General features: G+C 41.4%; 1 protein-coding gene across 6 annotated transcripts in view; it reads right to left on the reverse strand.

Annotated features, from left to right (window-relative positions):
* The window catches only part of KIF16B (kinesin family member 16B), a 299,460-nt gene that overhangs the window by 71,701 nt on the left and 200,608 nt on the right, over positions 1–27,151 (reverse strand). For 5 of the 6 annotated variants that reach the window (XM_049650080.1, XM_049650081.1, XM_049650086.1 and 2 more), the window contains 4 exons: positions 23,768–23,920; positions 21,792–21,888; positions 20,750–20,800; positions 5,104–5,226 (listed from right to left, as the gene is read on the reverse strand). In XM_049650080.1, the coding sequence (XP_049506037.1) occupies positions 5,104–5,226; positions 20,750–20,800; positions 21,792–21,888; positions 23,768–23,920 (424 nt within the window). Of the gene's footprint in view, positions 1–5,103; positions 5,227–9,103; positions 10,452–20,749; positions 20,801–21,791; positions 21,889–23,767; positions 23,921–27,151 lie in introns of those variants that run through there. The other variant, XM_049650085.1, reaches the window with a different exon arrangement.

A 27,151-nucleotide genomic window follows, 5' to 3' on the forward strand; every position in this document is an offset into this window, starting at 1 on the left:
CAAAATAAGTGGGTGGCGAGGGGTGTGAAGGGAGTGCATCATGGAGATCACAGCTTTCTGTATTGTCAAGTAAGGACATTAAGATAAATACCATTCCACAAATCATGATATATCTATACAATGGGAGGCTATTTAGTAATAAAAAAACAAAAAACAAAAAACAAATTACTGTTCCAGTCAGCTATATGGATGAATCTCCAAAACATCATGCTATGTGGAAGGAGCCAGACATGGAAAAGTAACTGCTGCCAGCCACATCTCCACGGCATGCTGGAACAGACACTACTCATCTATAGTCGCAGACAGCTGTGCAGGGGCACTCACCGTAAAGGGGCACAAGAAACTTTCTGGAATGACTGAAAAGTCCTAAGTCTTGATCGATGTGCTGGTTGCATGGGTATACACACATCAAAACTTGTCAAACTACACTTAAATACGTGCGTTTCATTGTATGTAAATTATGCCTCAACAAAATTAACTGAAAAAAATCAAATGGGACCAGAAAACAAAAACCTGTATATGTATCTATTCTCATAGTTACTTCATAAGAGAAAGATATTTTTAATCCCTGTATACAGAAGATTTGAAAAAGTCCTTTTGAATTAAATTTTAGTTTAATGAAAAAGCCTACTTTTCTCATTTTAAATCCCAGCAATGGGAACTTCCTTGAACTCATCAGGGACCAGAAGGTGAGCATTTGAGAACCACTGTTGTCCTCCTTCCTCCCCCAAATTCCACTCCTCACACCTGACCTCAGAGAGTACCTTAACCTGGCTCATGACTACTTCATTCAGCAAGGAGCAGCCCAATCAGAGCCACTCGACTGGGGATTAAAATGAAAGTGGCCAGGAAGAAGCAATAACTTAAGTAATAAATGCTACCTCAGGAAAGGCAGGCAGAAAAGGGAAGGAGGCAGAGGGAACAGGAAGGGTGAGGGAGAAGCTGAAAGACAGAGCTCGGGGCAGCTATAACACCAGACGCTGTCTTCCCTGCCCCACTCCTTGGGGCAAATTCAGCCTGTGGAGACTTGAACCCAGTGGGCGCCGTGTGTTCATGGGCCAGCTTGGCCCCTTAAATGAACCGGCCGTGACCACGGAGCAAGTTATACAGTCAGCCGGGGTCTGACATCATTGACAAGACCGTTCCCTGTTGGTGACAGAGCCTTGCTGCGTATATTCAGGATCCCAGGAGACTTTGAAGACCATAACAGGGGAAGAACAGAAAACAGAAATCGCTTTTGTTTAAAAAAGAAGGAGTGAAGATTTCTCTGGAGTATATAGTATTATAGTATAAAATATCTATCTACATTAACATCAGATTTTCCTTCAAAAAAGGTCTCTAAAACTAAATAGAATAGACTTAAAAATATAATACTTTTTACCTTAGCTGCCTGAAAGCCACCGGTTCATCAAGAAAAGACTTTAGTAGTAGCCAAACTGTTATCACAAGTGTGACTGTCCTAGAAAACTGTCAATGCATCAAATAGTCAAATCATGGATGGAAAAGGTTGCCATGCTTAATTTTAGAATTCAGGAATGTTAAGGGGGAATTAACAATCAAAATGGAAACAAAACAAAACCCCCAAACTCTCAAAGATACAACTATACATCCAAAGTCATTAAGAGGATTCCAAGGGTAAAATCTCAGTCATTCCTTGTGCCTTTTAAAAATTTACTTATTTTATGGGGCACATGGGTGGCTCAGTCAGTTAAGCATCCAACTCTTGATTTCTGCTCAGGATCTTATGGTGCGTGCGATTGAGCCTTGTGTCAGGCTGTGCACCAACAGCACATAGCTTGCTTGGGATTTTCTCTCTCTCTCTCTCTCCCTCTCTCTCTCTCCCTCTCTCTCTCTCTCTCTCTCTCTCGCTCTCTCTCTCTCTCTCTCTCTGCTCCTCCTCCTTCTCTCTCCCTATCTCCCTCAAAATAAATAAATAAACTTAACATTTTTTTTAAATAAAAATTTACCTATTTTTTAAAAACAAACACCTATCCAGCACTTAGCATGTGGCAGGCACCGTTCTAAATACTTTACATGACCTAAGTTCATGCACTGTTCATACTAATCCAACCAGGTAGGTCTCTTTATCCCCATTTTACAGATGAGGCACAGTGAGACTACGGCTTGTAAGGTTAACTGGTGGAGCCTGGACAGGACATTGGCGCACCCAGCACTATCCCAACAGCTAAGCCTTTGCTGGGGTGCAGCCGTTTTTGTTTTGTTCAGGGGAGGGGCAGTATATTCAGGTCATGTTCTAGTACTGGGGCCCTGATGTTTCTGTGACTAGTAACCCCAGAAGAATGTCAGACCCTCAGCACACCTACCTGCCAATGCATGCCAACCCTTCCTACACAGAGAACTAGGGATTCTCCGGCAAGTGTTAACAAGCCATTCCTGATGCCGATTACAGCACCTGGGATAAGTACAAGAAGGAAGCAGAGCAATTGATATGCTTTCAGAACTTGGCTTTGATAAGTTCAAAGAAAGCTAAACTCTTTGGATTTGGATTTTATGTATTCTGAATTGAAAGCCAGGATTCTGAAAGGTCCCATACGATTTTCTGTATGTGGGTTCTCTAACTTGCCTTCACAGAATGATCTTCACAATTTTGGCCAGATCTGATAAGGCCTGGACTATTATTTGCCTGCCAGTTTTATTTAAATCAACTCAGTTTTTTTTTTTTCTAGTTCTTTTCTTTTTTTTAATTCTTGAAGTATAATTGACATATATCGTATTAGTTTCAGGTGTATAATACAACGATTCAATATTTGTATATATTGCGAAACAATCACCTCAATAAGTCTTGTGAGTATCTGTCACAACACATGGTTACAACATTTTTTTCCTTATGATGAGAACTTTTAAAGATTTACCCTTCCAGCAACTTTCAAATATGGAATACAGCATTATTAACTATAATCACGAAGCCATACTTGACATCCTCAGGAGTTATTTATTTTATTACTGGAAGTTTGTCCCTTTTGACCACCTGCACCCATTTCACCCACCCCAGCAACCACCAATCTGTCTGTATCTATGAGCTTGGTTTTTATTTTTAGGTTCCACATATAAGTGAGATCATACTAAATCAACTAAGTATCTTCTTTATCCATGATCTTATCTTTTAGGCATGAAATCAATTTAATGGTTATATTTTATTAACACATTTATCTATTAAAATAAAATATATCTATGCACCAATGAAAATCATTGCATGTTCTCCAGTGCTGTGAGCTCTCTGTTTAGGAGAATTCAAATTCTGAGCTGGTGAAAGCCAGTCTTTACCCTCTAATTAAAAATATGGACTGGGGTGCCTGGGTGGCTCAGTCGGTTAACCCTCTGACTTCGGCTCAGGTCATGATCTCACTGTGTGTGAGGTCAAGCCCCGTGTCGGGCTCTGTGCTGACAGCTCAGAGCCTGGAGCCTGCTTTGGATTTTGTCTCCCTCTCTCTCCGCCCCTGCCCCACTTGCGCATGCTCTCTCTCTCTCAAAAATAAACATTAAAAAAATTTTTTTTTAAATATAGAAATAATACACATACCTTCAGAGAGTATTTTGATAAATGTATATAACATTACATGTATGTACAAAGGGAACTCTAAATACACACACACACACACATACAATTTCAAACGACTGAGAACAGAAATTGAGCAGGCATTAGGCATACAGTCAGGGGCGGTGAGAAGTACTGGCTCCTGGACATGGCATAACATTTTAATAAGAAACCACATAATCTGGTCAGTGACGTTCAAAATACCACCCCCCCCCCAGACATCATGTACTCTCAGCAGGGACCTCAAATATATAAATTAGAGCCTAGGTTTAAAAAATAAAAAGGAAAACAATATATAGAGATAAGAATCTGAGAACTTGATTAATTATAAAACTCATCTGCACTCTTTCTCCTGGAAGACTGAAAATGAATATGCATGCCTAAAAGGGAGAGATCCCTAAGGACCCAGGGGCTCCACTCCCCACCAAGGGGCATGTTGGGGGTGGGGGTGGGGACTGCTGGCTTCAGGCTCCCTCCGCCCTCTCCCCCCACAGCAGCTCCATGCTGATCTGCTTTCCACAGTGTCCTTCCTCATAAATATTTTCTCAACAAACGTCTTTGCTAAGAAGAAATTTGGAAACCACCGGTGTAATCCAATTTCCGCATTTCACCAGTGAGAAAACTGAGGCTCAGAGAAGGTAAAAGACTTAGCATCACTCAACAAACAGCAACAGAATCAGAGCCTAAAGACCTCAGCGTCCAGATTCCCAGCCTGATGTTCACCTCCAAGAACACCCTCACACAGCCATATACTGGTGACCCTAGTGGATGTTATTACATCAATACCCTTGCCTAGCCTTGAAAACGAAGAAGTGTTATTATTAATCATTAATTCTTTGAAGAGAGGAGAGCATCCAGCAATATTTAATGAATTGTTATGAGTCAATGGAACTAAATTAGGAATAAGATGAAGTCATTATTTTGGAAAGTGTGATGTAAGGAAGCAGGCACATTTCTTCCTGAAAAGTTGTATAAATCAAATCATGACTAAAATGGATTAGGAAAGCTTCCTAAATTAATACTAATAGAAACAACACTAAAAGCAGCAGTAGTAATTATAGCAACTGTTATAACTTTATGTGCACTGATATCCTTGTAACATAAACATTATTATTCCCACTTTTATAGATAAGAAAACTGAGCTTAAGCCCAGGGATAGGTCACCAGGGATAGGGTGACCGACTGCACTGGTTTGCCTGGCATGAACTGGTTTCCCAGGGCGTAGAACTTTCAGTGCTGAAAGCAAAACAGTCCTGGATAACCTGGAAGGGTTGGTCACCCTGCCTGTAGGGCTGGTGACAAGAACTTTCTCCCGTGTCTGCCTGACTCCCCAGCCACCACCAACTTCTATGGCATAACTTCCCTCCATGTTTTACAGTCTAGACTTTCACATATCAGTTTAAAGGAGGGCATGACCAATATGCTTTAAAACAACACGTTCACATGTAGCTTCATCTCCTTTCATATGTATATCTGTATATAGACAGAGAAAGCCCTGGGAGCTTCAAGCCTCCATTCCTCCAGAAGAGTAAAGAAGGGGCACTTACCTTGACCTCAAACTCGAAGTGCTCGTCCTTCCCTTGCCCGCAGAGCACATAGCGTGGAATACTAATTTTAATTGGGTCCTTCAGGTCGTCTGGATTTGCTCCCAAAGAGCGAGAAACCATCCTCTATCAAAGGCACATCAGATGGGGAGAACAAAGAGAAACCCAGATCACTCTTCAGCAAAAACCATGTTTGGGCAGGTGGGAGAAAATGTGTTTCAAGCAAAGAAGAGAGCATCAAACTAGTAGAGTTTATTTAGAAAAATGATGGCTTCCTTTGAAAGAGAAATGCTAAGTTTCTCTCATCACAAAAGACCATTTCTTGAGGTATACTATTCCAAGAAATTAGGGCAAAAGCACTTCAAAATGTTGTTTGGCTTTGAAGTTCCTTCCAATTTATAAGAACAAGCGAAAAAAGAGACAGATTACATATCCCGACTTTTTAAAAAATCAGTGTAAACCAGATTTCTTTCTGAAAAGACTTGATCATCTGACAAACTTCTTTTCTTTTCACAGACTATCAGATTGCTGTACATATAGCTCCAAAAGCTAAAGACTTTATTCAAATTTACTTCATTTTTAACTTCTAGGCATTTTTATAAGCCAGTATGGTGGGGAAAGCTCTTTAAACCACAATTAAAATAAATACCAAGTATTTTCTTTAGGCTTTATTTGATTAATAATCAGCCTGGCTCTGACAAACATTTATGGTCTGGATGGTGGGAAGCCAGAGGGGTTTGAGAAAGAAGCATTATGAAAAAAATAAATCTTCAAAATGAGTTCTCTTGAGTATAAATGGATAGAAATCTCTGAACAATCCTTATCATTTGCACTAACCTGGGGCTTTAGAAAACGTAAGAAAATATGTTTTTAAACCAGTAGCAGTAATAAAAGATTAATTACCGTAATTATAGTTAGCATTCATTGAATACTTACTATATACTAAGGACTGTGCTAAACAGTTCATTTAATGCATTTCTGCATCATTTCATTTAATCCTCACGATCTCCCTATGAGGTATTAATTGTTACTGAACCCTACTTACCAGGTGAGGGCCCAAAGTTTGCGAATTGAGATAATGTGACAAAGGCAGGTGGCAGAGCTAGGATTTGAACTCAGGCTAACCCAGTGCCCCATGATGCCTGCTGGCCCATCGCCATCACCATTTATACTGCCATCATGAAATTTTTGAATAACTTCACCTGAGATAAAGTCAGCAAATGAACATTTCAACCAACATACGCAGAATTTAAGAAGATGGGAATGCCATGATTATGCAGTAAAATTCACTTATTTGACTAAAAAGAAACACTGAGTAATATGTGGTCCTGGATCCTTAGCCAGGTGTAATGTGGAGGGTCCAGCCTAGCTGTGTGGGAATGAAAGCTCAGATTTCTGGATGACAGACAGATGTATAATTTGTCTTAGATTACTGCTTTCATCTAGCTGACCCCGTAAACATTTTGGCATGGTATGAAGTTACCAAAGCCTTTTAGAGGCTCTAATTTTTTCCCCGTATGGCTGGTCACCCAAAACAAGAACTGTTAATTTTATGGCAATGGTACACCTACTTAGTTGTCTCTGATGTCAAAAGCCACCGTGGAAATTCTTAAAAAAAAAAAAAAAAAAGAAAGAAAGAAAGAAAAAGAAAGAAAAGAGTTTCTCAATGTGCACATTGCCAAAGACCTTTCAGTTCACTGACAGTATGTTTCCAAATTACTGGAAAGGTAGACATTTCCTGAAGCATGGAATATGTTTATCTCTTTGAAGGGTGAAAAGGAAGAGAAATAATTTAGTGGTTTTATTTATTTTCAAAAAGCACAGCACATCTACTGTTAAGAAATGTCTTTGACCTATGGCTATGTGTTAGCCATAAAGTTCGTACTCTACTGCCTAAGCCCTGAAATCTTCCATGCCATGCTCTTTAAAAAAATATTTATTTATTTATTTTGAGAGAGAGAGAGAGAGAGAGAGAGAGAGAGAGAGAGAAAGAGAGGGAGAGCTCAAGGAAGGGAGGGGCAGAAAGAGAGGAAGAGGGAGGATCCAAAGCAGGCTCTGCTGTCAGTGCAGAGTCCAATGTGGGGCTCGAATCCGTGGACTATGAGATCATGACCTGAGCTGAAACCAAGAGTCAGACACTTAACTGACTGATTCACCCAGATGCCCCTTCTATGCCATGCTTCATAACTACATATATATATATATATATATATATATATATATATATATATGTTAACTACATATATATATATATATGTTACATACACATATATATGTTACATACATATACGTTACATATATATATATATATATATATATTTTTTTAATGTTTATTTACTTTTGAGAGAGAGTGTGTGAGCAGGTGAGGGGCAGAGAGAGACACACACACGGCACACACACAGAATCCAAAGCAGGCTCCAGGCTCTGAGCTGTCAGCACAGAGCCTGATATGGGGCTCAAACTCACAAAGTTGGCAGTTGGCAGCTGTGGGGGTTCTGGCAACTGATAATACTAGTTGGGAAACGAAGACCCACATGCTCTACCTTAGGAGGAACCTGGTCCTCCCTACCAGTTAGACCCAAAGGCCAATACCACAGTTCATTTGATGAGGAGCTCTCTCTATGCTAAGAGGCTAGAATTAGGAAAAGGAAGAAGGAAGAAAAGTAATTAAATGCACTAGGAACAGTATTATTATGTGTATTAGGGGGGTTTAAAAAGGTGTGGATAACAACATCAAGTGTAATACACTTGGTATTGAAACTCTACCATTAGGGGTATCCCTGAAGCAATCACTTGGGATTGCACGTGGGGTTCACCTCAAAGATTCAGAGAGGGGAAAGAGAAGACCCAGAATCAAATCCTAGCATTAGGTCTTGGTCTCAGTGTAACAGTCACCCACCCACCCTTTCTGCACCTCAGTCTCATGTCTATGGAAGTGGGCATGGTATTTAGCAAATCCCATCTATAGAGCAAAAACCCAACTGTGAACATGACAGTGTCCCACCCTGCAGGACTTCTGGTCAGAAGCAGACTGACAAGTAAATTCTAGGAGGATTTTAAAATTGTGACAGGGGTTTATAGCGGCATTATTTACAATTTACAATATGGAAGCAGCCCAAGTGTCCAACAATAGATGAATGGGTAAAGAAGATGTGGTATACACACACACACACACACACACACACACACACACACAATGGAATACTATTCGGCCACAAAAAAAGAATGAAATCTTGCCACTTGCAATGACATAGATGGAGGTAGAATGTATTATGCCAAGCAAAGTAAATCAAAGAAAGACAAATACCATATGATTTTACTCATGTGGAATTTAAGAAACAAAATAAACAAGCAAAGGGAAAAAGTAAGAGAGAGACAAAGCAACAAACAGATTCTCAACTACAGAGGACAAACTGATGGTTACAAAAGGGGAGACGGGTGGAGGGTAGGCTAAATAGATGATGGGGATTAAGGAGTGCACTTGTCGTGATGAGCACCGGGTGTTATATGGAACTTGTTGAATTCCTATATTCTATACCTGAAGTGAATGTAATGCTGGATGTTAACTAGAATTAAAATAAAAACTTAAAAAAACAAAACACTTTGATGGGGGCACTGAGTGAGAAAAACAAGAATATACACATGGCTATCTAAAATGTCATGACTTTTGGGGCACCTGGGTGGCTCAGTCGGTTAAGTGTCCGACTTCGACTCAGGTCATGATCTCATGGTTCGTGAGTTCGAGCACCGTGTCAGGCTCTGTGCTGACAGCTCGGAGCCTGGAGCCTGCTTCAGATTCTGTGTCTCCTTCTCTCTCTGCCCCTCCCCTGCTCGCTCACTCTCTCTGCCTCTCAATAATTAATAAACGTTAAAAAATTTAAAAAAATAATAAAAAAATAAAATAAATAAATAAATAAAATGTCATGACTTTTACTGAGGAAGAGCTGCAGCCCAAATCACCTGTGTATATTATTAACCGAACAATGGAGGCTTCAACTTTCTAAATGCCTTTTCTTAGAGGCCCCCTTAGGATATACATCAAACATTGGTATCTTTTACTGAGCACCCACAAGGTACCATTCACGAGGTCCTGAGAATAGGTCCTGAGAATACAAAATAACTTCTACAAAGTCTCTGTAATTTCTAAGACCTTTAGTTTTTTCTCAACTGCATCAAATTTTGAACAAAGATTTGGTTTCTCCACTCCAGATGGATTACATTCTAAAGTTAGCCAACTTAGCTTTCTCCTTTTATAAGTCAACATTCAAAGTGGGATAAGACTGAAATTGATGGTCTGGTTACTACATAGCCATTTTAGGACTGGAAAGTTCTCTGTTTCTAACAATTTTATAATTGTGAAATAATCCCTAATGAAAGTTGCTTGGAGCTTGGGATTATACACCCTTTAAAGACAAAAACTCTTGCCTTTGATAATTTAACTGGGTATATGAAAGAAGTAGAGACCATTTATCTGGGAGGAACTGGATCCTGTAATGTTTATGTAGCTCATCTAAATTTCGGACGGCCCCTTATATATCAGCACCTGCACGTATACCACAGAACACAGTTCTGAGCCACTGCCCCAACCGCAGGATCAGACAGCAAAGTTCAGCCGCATCTGGTGCTGAGAAGACTGATATTTCTCTCTTCATTATTTAGCATGCTAGGGGCTAGAAATATTGCCAGAGTCCTCGCTATCGCCCAGAGTCACAGTTTACTTCAATCTCAGATTTCAGAGTAACTCCATATTAACAAGTGTAGAGAAATGTACAACTACGGAAATGGGTAACTGAAAAATAACTGCTAAGGATCTGAAGATGTTTGAGTCTTTATCTACAGATAGATGAACAGAGAGACAAATTTAAAAAGTATGTGTTTCTATCAAATCACTGCTGCAATGTGATTTTTAGAAACTATTTTTTGAAGTCAATTTCATGAGAAATGTAGAATTCTCAGAATACAGTGTGAAAGGTTCCTGACATTCCCCTAAACTATGTTTATGTTAGAGAGGAAGGAAAACTAACACACATGTTTCAGAAATTTATTTTTTATTTGAAAGTAGCTATGTTTTGAATATGTTGAGTTTTATCCTAGACAAGTAAATGTGTGCTGTATCATGTTATATCCTATTATTTAAGGGAGCTTTTAAATTTCTATGGAGCTATTTATTTTGGAATCAGTCATGGTTTTTCTACATGTGGCAAAGAAGATGCTTAGACATGGAAGGGAAATTGGTCATACATCACAGGAGGAGGTAAAGAAACATGAAAGGCTGGATACACATCTTACAGCAGATCTGGATAAATACGCAGGACATTTCAAGGAACTTTAAATGCCTTGTGGAGTGGGTACTGTTTAGAAATGAAAGGTCAAGGAAAAGTACATAATTAGTAACTTGGATTATACTCCTATACATAAGAAACATCTTTTAAAATAAAATGCAAAGAAATACTCTTCTGGTAGCTTTTAATGAAATAATGTCTTGTGTCAACAAATATGCTATTTTTCTGTTGTTGGGGAAACACTATAGTCGGGTCCTCAGCCAAAAGAAGCAGGCAGATCACAGACTATATTTTGAATATTCAGATTAGAATCTTCTCTTCCCACTAAGGCTGTCTCCTTCAAAAGGGACAAGTTAAGGAAATTAATAGGAAGTGGCATTAACATCCACTCAGATCAATGTCGACACTGCAGAGGGCACAGAATAGACCAATTCTACAGGGAGTCATCAACATTTCCCCTAAATACTCTAATTATGTACCAGATGGTTGAATTCAGTGTATGCTCTGACTAGGACAAGGTCAGACCTAAGGACTGCTGTCTGATCTCCTAGAGCTAAATATCCAAGGTTTTCTAAAATATAGGCAACCTGGGTTTTTATCAGCTTCAACAAAACTACCAATTCTCCCTTCTCTGTTCCCAGCATAGCACATATTTCTATTCCCTCCTTTTTTCCACCACACATGCCACATTGATAATTCTAATTAGAGCTATTTTATATCAAGGACTTCCTATGCCCAGGAGGTTTGAAAACAGAGTCTGGGACAGAGGGAGGGCTAGGGGATCAGTTATATTTTCAAGTATTACCCATGTTATCAGAAGCAGAGAATAAAGGTACCTTGTGTGAGCAAGTCCAAATTATGAATAAAGAGCCAAGACATGTTTATATTCATCTCTGGAAGGTGAAGCCTGCCTCTGTCATGAAGGGATCTTTTTTATTTTTCAAAACTTTTTTTTTTTAACATTTATTCATTTTTGAGAATGAGAGAAACAGAGCATAAGTGGAGGAGGGGCAGAGAGAGTGGGAGACACAGAATCCGAAGCAGGCTCCAGGCTCTGAGCTGTCAGCACAGAGCCCGACACGGGGCTCGAACTCACAGACCACGAGATCATGACCTGAGCCGAAGTCAGATGCTCAACCGACTGAGCCACCCAGGCACCCCTGTCATGAAGGGATCTTGAGCTAATACCACATCATCTCTGAAGGCTAAGTACATAGAGCTGAACTGGAGTTTGCTAAGAGATGTAGCCACACATGCCACAGGTATCTCCTGACCATGTTGGTCAAGGTGAGGACTTAACACCACCAGGGCATGAAGAAACAGTGCTAACCTTATCTTAAAGTGAGTTAAAAAAACTTGCATGAGGAAACAGAAATAAAGGTTTTCAAATAAAGGAGTATTTCTTCAATTTTGATATATATCTTTAGGGATAAACTACCCAGAAAATGACAAGCCGTTGGACATAAATATTTGTGGAATATCTTATTTACTCTTAGTGGATTTAGGGTAAATCCAAAAGGATGGCTAACATTTCCTGATCCAGGATTCTTACCAGAATAGATGATTTCATCCATAGAGATCTGAGTTGATCAACGTTATTTCCAGATTTGGAAACACTGGGTATCTGATGAATGTTTTAACTTGAAATCATTAAGAACGTTACCATCTTTCTCTAGAGCATCAAAGACTAGCCCCTTTAATGGTCATTTTCTCGGGATAACTCATCATTAAATGGATGAAATTTTAAAAAGACTAAAGAATGGATCCAGTATAAGTGAGAACAGGGCAACAATTGCTAAGTGGTTCTTATACCAAACACAAACATTGGCAATTTGGGATGTTCAGGAGGGAAAATCAACTTTTCTCCTTTCCAATTCTACAGTGTCCATGATTAGCCACAAAAGGATCGCGCATCTTCACTCACTAATTCTTGCTGAGCCCTAGTTTTGGTTCAATCTGTGCTCGGTTCTAAGGCCCAAGAGAAATTAAAGTTGGGAGGGAGGGGAAGATTCTTTCAGGTATCTGTAGAGCATATTGTTTGAACTTCAGGTAAAGCAGCGACATTGAGCATACAAGGTTATCTATACCATATTCACATTATGACTTTACCTACGCTTCTCTTCTATAGGAGATAAAAATGCAGAGAGCAAAAAGGAGACATAAGGTTCATACGATGGAACAAGGGAATTGCAAAGAAATCTGCACAGGAATTTTTGGGGGAAAAAATAACTCATAAAAAGAGAAATAATCTTCAATGTCTAGAAATTCCAATAAAAGAATTTACAAGTCAGAAAAGAATCAACTTCATAGTTCTTCCAAATATTTATCCCTAGTATAGTCATCCCCATGAGAAAAATAAATCAATAAAAAAATTTACCCAGACAATGTGACCAGGAACTGACTTTGGCATTGCGGAAAGAATAGATGTTCTGGACAAAGAAGGTCTGGGTTTGATTCCAATTCTCAGTCAAGTGATCCTTTCTGAGTTAAATTCCCAAATATGAAGTGCAGATTGATGATAATTCCTCCATCCCAGGAGGATCACTGTGGGACTCAAAAGGAGCCATACATGGGAAAGAAGTTGGTACACTGTCAACCACAATGTAAGGGGGATTTGGATTGTTATCACTGGAATCCACTGCCATCTTTAGCACCAAAGATTTTAACCAGGTGTTAAATGGCAGGAGGACTGATTTACAACAGACTCTCTTTCCTTCTTACTAACTGAATCATTCAGTTCCATTCCTTATAAAGGAGGTCTTAAAAAATTACAACGGTGCAACCCTAGCAAGAGATTGGATGGTGGTGGTTTGGAAACAATGTTGGATAAGAAACAACAAAGGAACTGAAGGATGTTGGAGGTAAAAAAGGAAAATCAGAGAAGGTGAGAGAGATAATGGTCTTCTCTGAAGGGTCAGTCAGATTATAACACAGACTGTGGAACAGATTTGTTCTATTCTGTTACCCAAGAATGCGAATGATGGATGGGCCCTACAGATGTAGATTACAATAAAGATGATGATGGAAAGAATGGCCTAACAATGAGAACAGTTCCACTGAATAAACTGCTGTGAGGTAGAGAGTGAGCAGTCCTGGAGGTGTCAAGAAAGGACTAAATTGGAAAGCCAGTTGAACTAAGTAACTTCAATGGTCCTATGACATATGTTCTTCCCAGTACCTGAATACTTCCATTAGGGAGAAGTCCTACAAGCTTTACCTGAATTTTATTTTAAATAGAGCCTTAGGACCTTGACATAATATATCCATGCAGACTGAACTATTGGTCCCAATTTTTCTTTTCCCTGCAGCAGCATATATCCAGTCTTGCCATGGCTTCTTGGTGGATCGAGTGTTCCTTGCCCCTAGACTTTGGACTTGGTTGCATGACTTGTGTTGGCCAGTGGGACACTGGCAGACATGATGCATCAGCATCTTCTGTGCTTCTGTCATCATTATTATGGCCACTGACCCTTCAGCACAGACCTCAAAATGAGACATCAGGAGTAGACCAACACTATCTAAACTTCAGATGATCCATAGCCTACAAGTAGAGCCACCTCAACCTACTTACAACCATCAGTAAGAAATAAAAGCTTTTTATTTTTTTATGGGTTGTTTGTTACCCAGCATGAGCTGACTGATATAATACCTATCACAAAAGATATCTTAAATAATGAATCAGAATTGTCTAACATGCAAATTAAGACAATTAACAAAATAACCTCACTAGACACTGGCCTAGCCAGTAAGACTGCTTGACCTTCAAAGAAGCATTAATAAAAGTGCTCTAATCTATCATTCAAAACTTGAAATCATGTAGGAAAAAGAATGTAAATAAAAATTACCGTAATTATTACTTGGGAAGCATAAGTATTCTCTCCAAGGGATGCACTTACATTTTTTAAGTAATGAGAAAGGGAAGACAAACTGTTTTGAAATGTTCTTCAACAAAGGCTGAATAAATTCACCCTGCCAACCACAATTCTGTAAAACAGGCAGCTGTGAACAAAATGGATTTTAATCAAATTCAGATGAAATCAGTATTTCGAAGTACTCAAAGAGGTATTGTGTAGAATGCATTAACAAGTTCCACAATGTAAATGTTTAGGCCTATGCTACAACAATGAAAATGCCACAGAACAAAGTATGTATGAACCTTTTTTTTTTTTTTTCCTTGATGCAAGAACTCATTACAACTGAGACGATCCCCCGTTAGGCTGAGTATGGAGATGCTCACACTTGCTCCCTATAGTAGCATCACAGGTCCAGAACTCCTAAAGAATGAGCCAGTGGAGACAGAGGGAGGCCTGCAGGATTAAAGCCACAGTGGATAATGGCACAAACACTACTCCCCTGGCCTCTACAGGGACAACCTCAGGTATGACAACCTTACTACTTACTTCATGGATAGTAAATCAAATTCTCATATCAGGGAACATACTTGATCTCAAGATAAAAAGTATGCTTAGGTGAGAGAAGAGACATGTAAAATTTGAATTGCCGGAGGCCTCTTCTATTATGTGGTGAGACCTGAATGTAATCCTCATTGTGGCCTACCTGGGTCATAAAGCAGACGGAAGATGTTATAATGAATAATAGGACATTTATGCAATGCTTGTATTTGCTGCATGCTCCATCTACGAACAATATTAAAGACCATAATTTATAACATAGAATTATGTTTTTTTAAATCTATGAAGACAAGCAAGTCTGTCTAATATTTTTCATTCTTTGTTAAAGTTCTCATGCTGCTTATGTACTGTTTCCCTCCCAACTCTACTGTCCCTCTGCTAACATCTCAAAGTTCATTCCCTCTGTTCTTCATGATCATTAGTTCTGTTCTTCTTATTAAGGATACTTAAGAAACTAATCAATGGGGCAATTTTTAAGAAAGTATTTTCTGAAAAAAGCAAAAAAAGGGGGAAGTTATGTGAAAATTATTGATAAGATATTAGAAGGCTACCATGGTTCATTTAAGAAATTCCTTCCACAGTAGATCTTCCGGCCAAAAACATGACAAGCTAACTAATTTTAATGATATCCTCATCAGATACTCAAAACCCTTCATGTATAAGGCAACAGGGTGTGTATGTGTGCATGGGGGGAAGGGTGGAAGTGACAAAAACAAGCTCCACCTAAAAACATCTGAACCCTATTGTCTCAAAAAGTCAAAAAGCCTCTACATGGTTATTGCAGATAAGACAGCAGCCACCGGTGTGTAGATCCTAACACACTCGCCAGTTTCCTGCCCTTTCCTGTTAACTACCCCACACCTGGGGAGAGGAAAATCAATGATGAAGCACAGAACACATTAAGTAGCTTGTTAGTTCTGAGGGGGAAAGAAGGAAAGTCTGTACTTTGTGGCCAAAGGGAGCCGGTGAGTTTCTGGGTTAAGCTTTGACACTGCCCCTATCAGTGATCAGGAGTAGAAATGAAGAGAGGGCTACGGCACTTATATTGTACATCATCCAAAGGTCTGGCTAGAACAGAAGAATGACCCCTCCGTGCCAAGGCTAATATAAATGGCTTCGTGGAATCGCTGATTTGCTCAACTGCCTGCAACATTCAATGAGTAGCTACCATGAGCTCATCATGATCCCGGCTAGAAGTGGAAGAGAGAGGATGGAGCAGTGAAGAATCCACCTCCTTCCTTCTAAGACTCTGGAATTTAGTAGAACATACACATCCAAGAAACAGGAGAACACTGGCTGTGAAACCTAGGACCCGATGAAATAGCTAATAAATATAAGACACGTAACGCAATTCCTCATAGGAATGTTGAACAGAGATGGATAAAAAAGAAAGGGTCACTCAGAGGAGAGAGAGCTTCTGAAGAGCCCAGTTTCAAGCCTCTCACAGAGGAGGAGGGCAGCTGAGTACCGGATTATACTTTGTGAAGAGAGACATACCTGAGGCTGCCATGGGCATGACTCATCTCAGAAGGGAGGCCAGCGGACCAGCTCGGGCCAGCAGAACATGCTGGTCAGCGGCTGTGAGTGATGATGTGTTAGGTGGGAGGCGGAGAGGGAGGGCGGCCAGAGGAAAGAGCCGAATGCCTTCTGAGGTGACCCTGCAGCTGATAAGATTGCTTACAGAAGCCGTTAGAAAAAGTCAGACTTGAAGATGAAGAGTCTTTCCAGGACAGAAATATAAAAGCTCGGAGAAAGTCCTGGCATGTGGGGGGGCATGTGGCATAGGGGGAAGGGTAGTCAAAACTAAACCAACAAGTAAGGAGTTGAAAGCACATAGGTTGGAAAGCAATAGTCAAAAAGTCTGAAAGGAGGAAGGAAAAGGCAATTAACTGAGGAAGAAGACACCGCAGGGCATGTGGTGCTGTCTCCATTCCATGTATTATAGTGAGAGGAGGGTATTTTAAATCCCTGGGTCCTTCCAGGAAGCTTGATGCATTACTAATGTGCTCTGCTACAGAGCTGTCCTAATCATGGCTAAAACGGAGGATGTCAGTGAAGGTCACTGCCAACCGGGCACTTTTTCAAGCAGCACAAATTAGCCTGCCGGAATCCAGCAGACACAGACAGATTCCAAGCCACCCTACTAGAAGTCGACATGAAGCCAAAAACAATCAGAAATGCTTTAATCACCTAACAAATAATGAGGCAGACCCAAATTTACAAGGCTGAGGTTCAAGAAAAGGAAGCAGGGTGGTGATAAAGATATTTTATCAGTGCTCTGCTACCCCCGCCTTTTTTTTTAATTGTACATACTTAACATATTTACATTTTCAATTTTAGAGGTCTGTATTTTTCTAGTGTCAAATCAGTTAGCTACACAGAGCCTTTCCGGGTCTTTGACTATTCTCATAATGTTCATTTTATTAAAAATCTCAAAAAATATGCCAAGTATTTTTATAAGTTTCCTCCTGAGAGCCTTGTCAAGTGTGCGATGAGCCACAGAGCCTCATCCTGAGAGCTGAGGGTCAGTTTCCAGACCTCGGGTGCCACGTTCTGACTGCCCTCAGGGCACGGCATGCCAGGGAACAAATGGACGTTCTGGGCTCCTTCAAAGTGCTCAGCTGGGCTATTTCTTGAATCTGATGGGAGTCTGAGTTTTTCTGGGAAGACAAGTTGGACGGTTGACAAGGTTTCCTTCTCTGGAACAACGACATACCTGAATTCGCTTAAAGCACGACATCTGGTCACATCAAAATGTGCTCGTGGAGAAGGTGTGTTTAGAGACTGAGTGTGGGGATAGAAAACTCGATCTTCCCTCAAAAGGGCAATGTGGGTGTTCAGAAGGACTAACGACTGGAGGTTGTCTTGGCCGGGGTCACCCTCGACTCTGACTGTCGTGTAGAGCAGTAACTGTACCTCTGCCAGAGAGGGGATGTTGACTTCCATATTTCCATGAAGAAAGTAAATCATGTCAACCAAGGTATCCTGGAATCTGGATGATAACCGAACACCGTCTGCCAAAACTAAATCAGGGATTTCTGCTTTCCAGTCAAGAGAAAGCTGAACCAGATCTTGTTGGAACAAAGGGTGATTAGTGCGGACAGCAGCATCAAACTCGGGCATCAGGACACACAGGAGGTCACCGCAAATCTGTTGACAGAGGGTTTTGCTGTAACTAAATACGGTGAGTAGGAGACTCTCTGCAGAGCCCAAGAGTCTAATGCTCTGCCCACCAAAGCCGACTTGGATTTCCTCTAGTCCAGAGAGAGGCAGAGCATGAAAAATGCACATTGAGGCTGAAGGGTTATCTGACAGAACCAAAGCATATAGCATGGAATGAAGCAGAAGCAAACATGCTGGCTGAGGGTCAGGTTCTGTGCAGTTAGCAACAGCAAGCCAGTAAACACCTTTGACTTCCTTTATGTCGCCTGAGAGTTCTGGTATGGAACAAGCCACGTGCTCAAGAAAGTCTTTTAGAGGCTGCTCCTGAAGTTTCAGCATCTGGGCTGGGAATCGCAAAAGAGTCTGCTTAAATGCGGGTCTCCTTCTAGAATCTTCAGATTCTAGGTGCAGCACTGAGCTTGCGGAGGAGTCTGGGGATCCTGCAGCAGCAGAGGCAGCAGTGAGGCCTGGTGCTCTGAAAGGCATGGTGCCCTCTGCTGGCCTGGCGGCTCCTGCCTCTTCAGGATCGCTGCTGCCAGCCTGAGCTTCTCTGGGGAAAGAATAAGGCTCTGATGACGCCTGCTGTGACTTCAGGGGCGTGTCCAGGGGAAAGTGTTTCAGAAATGGTAGTCTTCTGATAAATGTCATCACATGGGAGGTGAGCCCCCTGGGGTCACACAGGTTCCCTATATGCCCGGCTTGGCGGATCACCTCTGTGCCAGCCTGTAGCAGGTGACTGCTGGTATCTTTATAAAGGTCTGCCAGCCTGTGGTAAAAACAGCCCAACCCGCTGTTTCCTTCTGTCCTGATATTTATCAGGGACTGTGGAGAGTTAGCTTTTTTAGCATCTAACTCTCTCTCGACTTGCTGCTCACCACAAAACTTCCCGGCGGGTGCATGCTGAGGAACGCTGTGGGAGGCACCCTCCTCACCAGAAACCGTTTCAGAGAGGACCAAGCAGAGTAACTTGCTTTGCCTGGTCTGCTTGCTTCCATTATGTAGAGGCACTTCTTGGGACAAATCTTGCAGCAAAGTCCAGCTGGACTCGATTCCCAAGTTGTGTTTATCTTTACGAGTCATCAGATCACTGAGATGTTCGGACCGATGCTGATGTTTTGTGTCACTGGTGTTACTTTCGTTAAGAAATGTGATTTCAGGTAGACTGAAACGTTTTGGTTGGAAACAGCCTGCACACTCAGGATGACCGTATCCACGATCACTGTTCTGCCACACCTTGTGTACGGAGGACCGATGTCTTCGCTGGTGGGCTCTCTCGCACGATGCTGAGGAGGGAGCAGGAGACGCCGAGATGCTCTGTGTCGTGGGAGGACCCGGATGGTTGTTCCGATCCACCTCCCTCCCCTCTTCTCTGCCGGAAGGGCCAGTGACATCTCTGGGCAGCAGCGGGGCAAGATACCTTTTCTGTTCAAGATGTCAAAAACAGGTGAAATGGGGGTTGGCAGCACCTTTTGCAAATCTTTTTGCACATGAAGATTCCTGCAGTCATTGGTTTCATTGTGTAGATTAATGCAGAGGTTAAATCGAAAGCCTAAGCTATTCATATTGATTGATACATGATTTAAGAATGGATGATCTGATTCACACACAGGACATCAATTTCCATATTATTTATCTTACAAATTGCCAAGTGTTTGAAAGAAATATGTTGTGCGGGATTGATCCACAGTATCCACTTCTTGGTCTAATATTTCAATTGCTCCAAAATAAATCCTAAGATCTTTGACTCAATTTGCGAAAGGTCAGATTTAGTTGTGAAAATAAGTCCATGACTGTATGTCCAAAATGTAAAAGCAATCAGGGCACACTTAATGAAAATCAGATGACAGGGCCAAAAGGAAATTGACAAGTATTTCAACCTCAGTCATATTTCTCTTGCCTCTTGGTTCACTTCATGGGAATCTTTAATTATACCTGCCCTGGTTAGACTGCTGTGACCAGAGCTACGAACCAGCACTGTGAAAGGCTTCCCCGCTACAGGCCAGGCACAGTGGACACAAAGAAATAACAGGCAACGTCCTACACTTCACAAGGTTATCTGCTAGAGAGAAGGATGTCTAGAGGAAGACAATGTCATTACTGGACCACCGGGGTGGAGGCGTGGCAGTGGCCAAAGTCAGCTAAGCCTCCTGTGGGGCACCCAGCCCTTCACCTCTTGTTCTCTGTTCTGTAATATATGGGCGCCATCTGTAAGACTTCTACCACCTAGTTTTGTTTTGTTTGTTTTTGTTTTGTTTTGTTTTTTAATTTAGGAATGTATGGGAAGGACAGGTCCCTCAGTGGAAGAAAATACTACAAGTAAAACCTTACAAATCGTATGCCCAAATAAACCTTGGTTTGACAATCCACCAGAGAAATAAGCTAATCAACCGAGAGTATGTCCTTTGTACTACTGCCAACTCACAGTCCATAAAATGAGCAGGGTTTTTAAAACATTGAGAAGTGTTCAGTTTCATTTCCAAACCCCATATCTGATTCTGATTATATAATTTGCCTTTTAAATGCAGACCAGGAGAAAGGATACTGTTACAAATGAAAAACTGGGCAAGGAGCCTCCACCACAGTTACATGCCATTCAAATAAAGTCCAAGCAGTTTTCAACCTGCAGGATTCCGTTTAATTTTAAGTCCATATAATAGCTTGCCTTCCCTATTAGCCATTAATCTCACTGGGACTTCAAAATTCTAATTACACAACCAAACATTAAGAAAATTTAATCACACGAGCATGCCATAATTTAAGGCGACCTTATCAATCTGAAAAATCATTACCTACCTCATATTTTAGCTTACGTTGAATGGTGCCATTGTGGAGTTTCTCATTATCCTGATAAGAAAATAAAAAGCCCTCTATATTAAATTATAGCTTGTTCATAGAGGGAAAAGAAACTGATTTGATTAGAAATATTTATGGGAACAAAATTCTAAAGAAACATACTTGCTCAACAATGACATCCCTTCTATAGAATTTATATTCCCAAGGTAAGTATGACTCTATCGCTCTATCTGCCTGTAAGGGAACTGAAGCATCTATTCCTAATCTTAAAATTCTAAGAATAATATGAACATATTAAATAAAATTCAATAAATTAAATAAATGAAATAAAACTTCCTTAGGACCCTTATTAACTTGAGGAATAGGAATGAAATGTTTCTATTTTGATAAAAATCAACATCGCAAATACGTATCTTCTCAAAAGCAAAATTATATATCTACTCAGGATAATTTATCAAGCAAAATTAAATACTTAAGGAAATTGGTTGTATTTTTTGGAGAAAACGGAAAAATGTTACATGTAGAATCTTTATAAGTCAAAGTAAATAAAGCATTTTAGTAGACTCTATATTCAGTTAAGAATTCCCCCAGAAGTACAAAATTCTTAAATAAACAAAGTTTCTCTTGAACCAATACTATTTATAACATGTTAAGCTCCACCCAAGCTATATTTAATTTTTAGAGAACATTCTGCATCTCAGTTTTCTCACTGAGAAACAATAATAAGGGGGCCCATCACCACTACCTCCACCAACTTATGGAGAGGTCACCTTGAAAACTAATGATGGGGTGCATGGGTGGCTCAGTCAGTTAAGCATCCGACTTTGGCTTGGGTCATGATCTCATGAGTTCGAGCCCAGCGTCGGGCTCTGTGCTGATACCTCAGAGCCTAGAGCCTGCTTCAGATTCTCTGTCTCCCTCTCTCTCTGTCCCTCCCCAACTCACGCTCTGTCTCTGTCTCTCAAATACAAATAAACATTAAAAAAAAAAAAAACTTAAAAAAATAAAACAAATGACTGATGGCTTGGCTCCCTCAGCTCACCCTCGCCACATCTGCAGATGCACTGCTATCCTCGCCAATCACGCGATGCAAGTCCTGAAGTCGTCGTTGGACTTCTTCTTCAATGTAAGCACTGATCCTGCAAACAACAGAGATGGGGGAGGTGGCACTTAAAGATTTCTAACCACAGAGGGCATCTGAGACCCTCAGTTTACTACGCCCTTCAAAAAGAGGTGCTCTCTCATTCTAAACATCAAACATAACAACTCGGGACCTTGACCATTTTTCTACTTTCTAAGAAATGCAGTGCCATGTGTTCATGATCTGGGTTTTCTCCAAACAAGAGAGAAGTGGACTAATAACAGAATCTTGAGAATACAAGGGAGACGACATGATCCCATCCACATCTCTCCTGGCTCTCCTTGGTGGAACCCCTGCAACAGGAGAATCGCAGATGCTGGCTTCAGAAGGCTCCACGGCCTCAGACCAGACTCTGAAAACCCACACTTCATTCACCAAGCCTCAGTTTCTTCACATGGAAAATTGTGAGTGTTATTTCTCATATCATAAAGTCATTTAAGAGGATTAAAGGGGAGGGGGAGAGTGGGCACAATCTCTATGAATCTTCACTATTCCAAGGGAACAATGGCTTGAATTGTTTCTGCTCCATCGTGTCTCTCCATAGGCACCTGGCTGTGAGAAACCACATTTTAAAGGCCCCTCTACCTTTCAAACTGCCTGGCATGTGGCCAAGACAGTGGAAGCAAGAAACAGTTGATGATTGAGGCAGTTGTCAACTAAATATATGGTACCCTAGAGAATGGAGGTGAACGTGTATGAAGTACAACCATCCACCCAGAGAAACCAGGAAGAGCGAAGAATTTTAGTTCCAGCTAAAATCTTTCTAGTGGCTCAGACTGCCCACATGGAAGGCTTGCTTAGCTCCAGACTCTCCCTCCCCCATACAGACACCGATTAGATGGATTATTTAAAATTAACTGTTTTGCATGTTTATTTCTTAGCACACTAAAAAATAATCTGGTTTCATCTTTCTAAGCACATGTGCACTCCTAGAAACATCTCGGTACTATGAACCATGCCTTGATGATTTCCTGAAATGTTAGGCAAAGAGATTAATATTTTAAGTAAAAGAGCACAGAAGAATGGATAATAAAATGCAGTAGTTACCTTTCAATACTGAAAGAAAAATTGTGTGCAGCTGACCCAGAGCCAAGGGCACTTACAAATGAATTACTTCTCTGGACCTTTTACTTAGAGTTTAAACTAGCCCCACTGAAGATGCAGACCTTTTAAGGGGCCACAGAGGCTCATACCATTCTTAATACATTTTGATATCCAAATACATGTCACCTACTGCCCAGGGCTCATGACCGCCCAATTTGAAATCTCCCCAAGACACAGCTGGAGTTGATGAAAATAATCCACTTTCTTATAGGCAAAGAATGATTAAGTCAACTTATCTGAAAGCTCTAAGTCACAGAGCAATTTACAATACCACTCAAGTTGAAAACCATTTTACTATAGTAACATCAGGTATATATGCTATTCATGACCATTCCAAATATACTGGTACAGTTTTTGTAACAGACTTCATCTATTTGTAATTAATGACTTCATAAATTAACTGTCAGCACGAGATCCTTCTTCTTGGTATGGTTCAATTAACTCTACTTCTTTGCTCTTCTCAGCCTGGCCTTGGTTCACTCCTTTCTAGATGACGTGGTTTCCCTGGACCTTCCAATTCTACCTTCTCACACAACACTACTCTAAAATGCCTTGGATTTGGGTGGCCAGTCCTCAGATCTTTGGTTCCCTTCAAATGATACCTCTCCCCCCAGGCAATAAATTTATGGAGACAAAGTATACATATCTCAGAGACACCTATCACTAGTCACCTCTGATAGATCCCTTCACATGCACACTGGACAATACAAGGTACAGTGAGTCATTAAACCACATGGCAAATATAAGTTTGGCATCAGTTTAATGTCCAGTACCTGGCATCCATTAGAGGGACCAGGTGAGATTTTTCAGCACTGGATGGCAAGCTGGAAGAAGGAAGCTTCCCCTCCATGGTCCCACGATGCCCCTTTTGAACACCATCAACCTCACAGATCTTCTGCTTCAACTGCTGGATTTCATGCTCTAATCTACAGAGATGGGAGTTACATGAATTCATTCATGAACAGTATTTCCGGAGCATCTTCACTGGGTGAGACATTGTTCTTGAAACCATGGGGGATCTAGACACTTTTTGCAAAGAGCTTTACCTTCTAGTAGTAAAAGTGCCACATATGCATCAGACAAGGTATAAGGGGATAACGAGCCATGAGAAGGATTCAGAACAATGCTGCAGGTGTTCAAAAGTTGGAGAGAGTTTAATTATCAAGGGCAAAGATATTCCCACAGTGCTGAGCCAATCCTCTGAGGTAGATGTACAGGATTCTGAGCCCCCTACCCCTGCCTCAACAAAACAGTTGGTCTTTGACCACATATGGGGATCCCCCTACATACCTCTGTTTGACAAAAGAGATCTATGCTTTAAAGAATTTTTAACCACCACCAACCCAAGGAGGATCTGCATGGTCAAGGCAGTTCTAAGTTGAATCTTCAGAGGCCCGTAGGAATTTGGGCATTTGGAGATGAGGGTTAAGGGCTCTCCAGGTACAAAAAGCAATATGAACAAAGGCCTAAGTCACAAAAACTAGGAATCCACTTTGGCTAAGGCAGAGGGTGTGGGAAAGGGAAACAGGAGAGAGACCTAGGAAGGCAAGGTGGGTATCTTGAGAAATTAAACCACTGTAGAAACAAACACTTATTTCCAATGATAAATGATACATCCAATATGAGGTCAAGTGTGTGTAAGCTCATTCTCCTGCTGGCCCGGGTATGCTTGGATCCAGGGCCAGGAGGCTAGAGGGCCAAGCTTGCCAGTAAATTTGGCCCAGGAAACATAGGCGCTACAGCTCCCTCACTGTGTGAACCAAGGCGAGTTAATGAAATCTGGGCCTCAATTTTTTCATACACCAATCTGAAGAGTCAACTAGTCTAAATTCCTTCAGTCCCAAACTTCAAGGATTCTAGCTTCAGATGCTGGCACAGCATGATCCTACCAGCTCTCTGGTGTTACCAACAGCAATTTGATGGACGTACATGAAAGCCAAGTTCTCAACTCGCAGGGATGTGATTACAACGTCACCAGGGTCAGCACTCATGGGTTCCATGGAGGTAATGCCCAGCCTAACTCAGCCATTCATCTGTCTGCTGATGAGCAAGTACTTACTAAGCATCAACTTCCACAGCATGTAGTCTTTTCAAAGGAGGAAGAAAAATGCATAAACATTGACATCAGGGGCCAGTTGGTGGGCCAAGAACAAGGGAACAATATTAATACAAAGTCTTAGAGATGGTAAGGAAAACGAGCCAGATATAAGCAAGTAACTGCCAACATTTATAGTTAAGATGACATGTACCAGAGTCGGTCAAAGACATCTTTCAGGAGTGGGGCAGTGGAAAAGATACCACAGAGCAAAGGGGTTGTTGGCATGGGGTCCTGAAGCCCCAACAGGATTTCTATGGGTGGCAAGGGAAGCAGGGCGTCCCAGGAAAGGATTGTAGCACATATGAAGACAAGAGGACGAAGTGGCTCAGAGTGGGCTGGTGAGTAGACCTGCCACTTTCTAACTGCGTGACACTTGTCCCCAATGACTATATAACCACTGGGTGGAAAAGATGGCAGAGAATGGATTAAATCTTGCTCATAAGGAAGCCAACAAGGAAAGCCAAGTTCAGTGCACTGTCGTCTAAGCTAGTTGTACTTGAATTTAAAATTTCACACTTGTGGGATTTCACAAGCGGCCGACTCAGGCCGCATGGCAGGCCCTGGCTTAGCTGTGAGAACCCAGAGAGATAATAACACACAAAACCAACACCCACAGAAAGCTGCAGTAGCATCACAGCCAGAGCAAAGAGCTCAGAATTTGTTGGCCTGAATTAGGTCTTAGCAAAGTCTACTCCATCAAAACACATGAAGCCAAAAGCATCCTTTGTGTGGCTTCTGGAGGAACGCTGACATCAGGAAATCACTTCCCTGGAAATCACAATACTGTATCCGCTATAATAGAGTATTAATACTAATGGCCAGGGAGTGAAGCTGGTTGACAAAAGCCAGGGACATCAAGCTAAAAGCCCACGTGGCATTCTCACTGCACACTGCAGGATATAAATTGAGAGCGTGCCCTCCACTACTTTAAATTTCCTGGGGCTGGAGCTTTGTCCGGCAATTTCATTTACATAACATACCTGCAATCATTTTCTTAAAACTCCAACCTATTTCTCCGAAGTAACAGCATTATGTTTTTTGATTGTTATTTCTTGCTGTTTTGCCAGAGGGAATTACCAGAGAGCAAAGGTAAATAGAACCCACAGTATAAGCAGATCATTTGAAAGGGAGGTTGTCCCAACCTGTTCAGGCAAGATGATGGAGAGAGGCTCCAGCCTCAGGTCTTGCTTTGTCGTTAGTATGGATCCTTGGCGTCTGCCAATATCAAGCTGGGCTCCTACAAGCCAGCCGACTGGGCTTCGGTTGCAGCCCCTCTGGAGGCGCTGTGGGTGCCTGGAATGCTGGAGAGGGGGCAGCGGTCCAGGCCCTCCAACCTGGGCTTCAGGTAAGATCTCAACTGACCAAGGGGTCTGGAGCTAAAGAAAATGCACAGGCCCCTGGTCTCCTCCGCCCTCTTGTAAGAGGACACACTGAGGCCCAAAGATCAAAGAGCCTGCCGAGGCCAGCCAGGCAGGAACGGGGTGGGCCAGGGTATGAAAGCTGGACAGGACAACAAAGCGGGTGATGTCTGCACACCAGGCAGACTACCGACTTTCTGGGAGTCTTGGCATCACGTCTGCTGGGCTACCAGAAAAAAGTGTTCTTGACTTCATGCACTTATTCCTTCTGAGAACCTACCGTGTGGGAAGCGTGGTGACAGGGAATGGGTGGGAGAAGATAAATACTCTTTCTTTACCATGAAAATAGTGCCAGTTCCTAGTTTTATTTTTCATAACACCAAAAGTAACATGAGTAAATCATCACCACACGTGCTTGAATATACCGCTCGCTGTGTTCATGAATCACCTGGAGAATTTTGTTTGTTTAGCAGTTTCCTTTTTAATACAGAATCCTGGGGCCTCCTTCAAATACTGTGAATCAGGAAGGGAAGGAAAAGGGCTATTTTTCAGTTTCCCAACAGGGGTGGAAATCAGCACCTGCTCTGTGTGGTCTGTGACCGAAGGGATGATGCTGTATTGTAACTAGTGCTGGTCACAGAGAAGATGTTAGGCCCAGGGTGAGGGTGACGCGGGGAATAGGGGAGGGTAGGAAAAATTCT

This window comes from Panthera uncia (assembly GCF_023721935.1).
Source record: "Panthera uncia isolate 11264 chromosome A3 unlocalized genomic scaffold, Puncia_PCG_1.0 HiC_scaffold_11, whole genome shotgun sequence".
In the NCBI taxonomy this organism is placed as follows: Eukaryota; Metazoa; Chordata; class Mammalia; order Carnivora; family Felidae; genus Panthera; species Panthera uncia.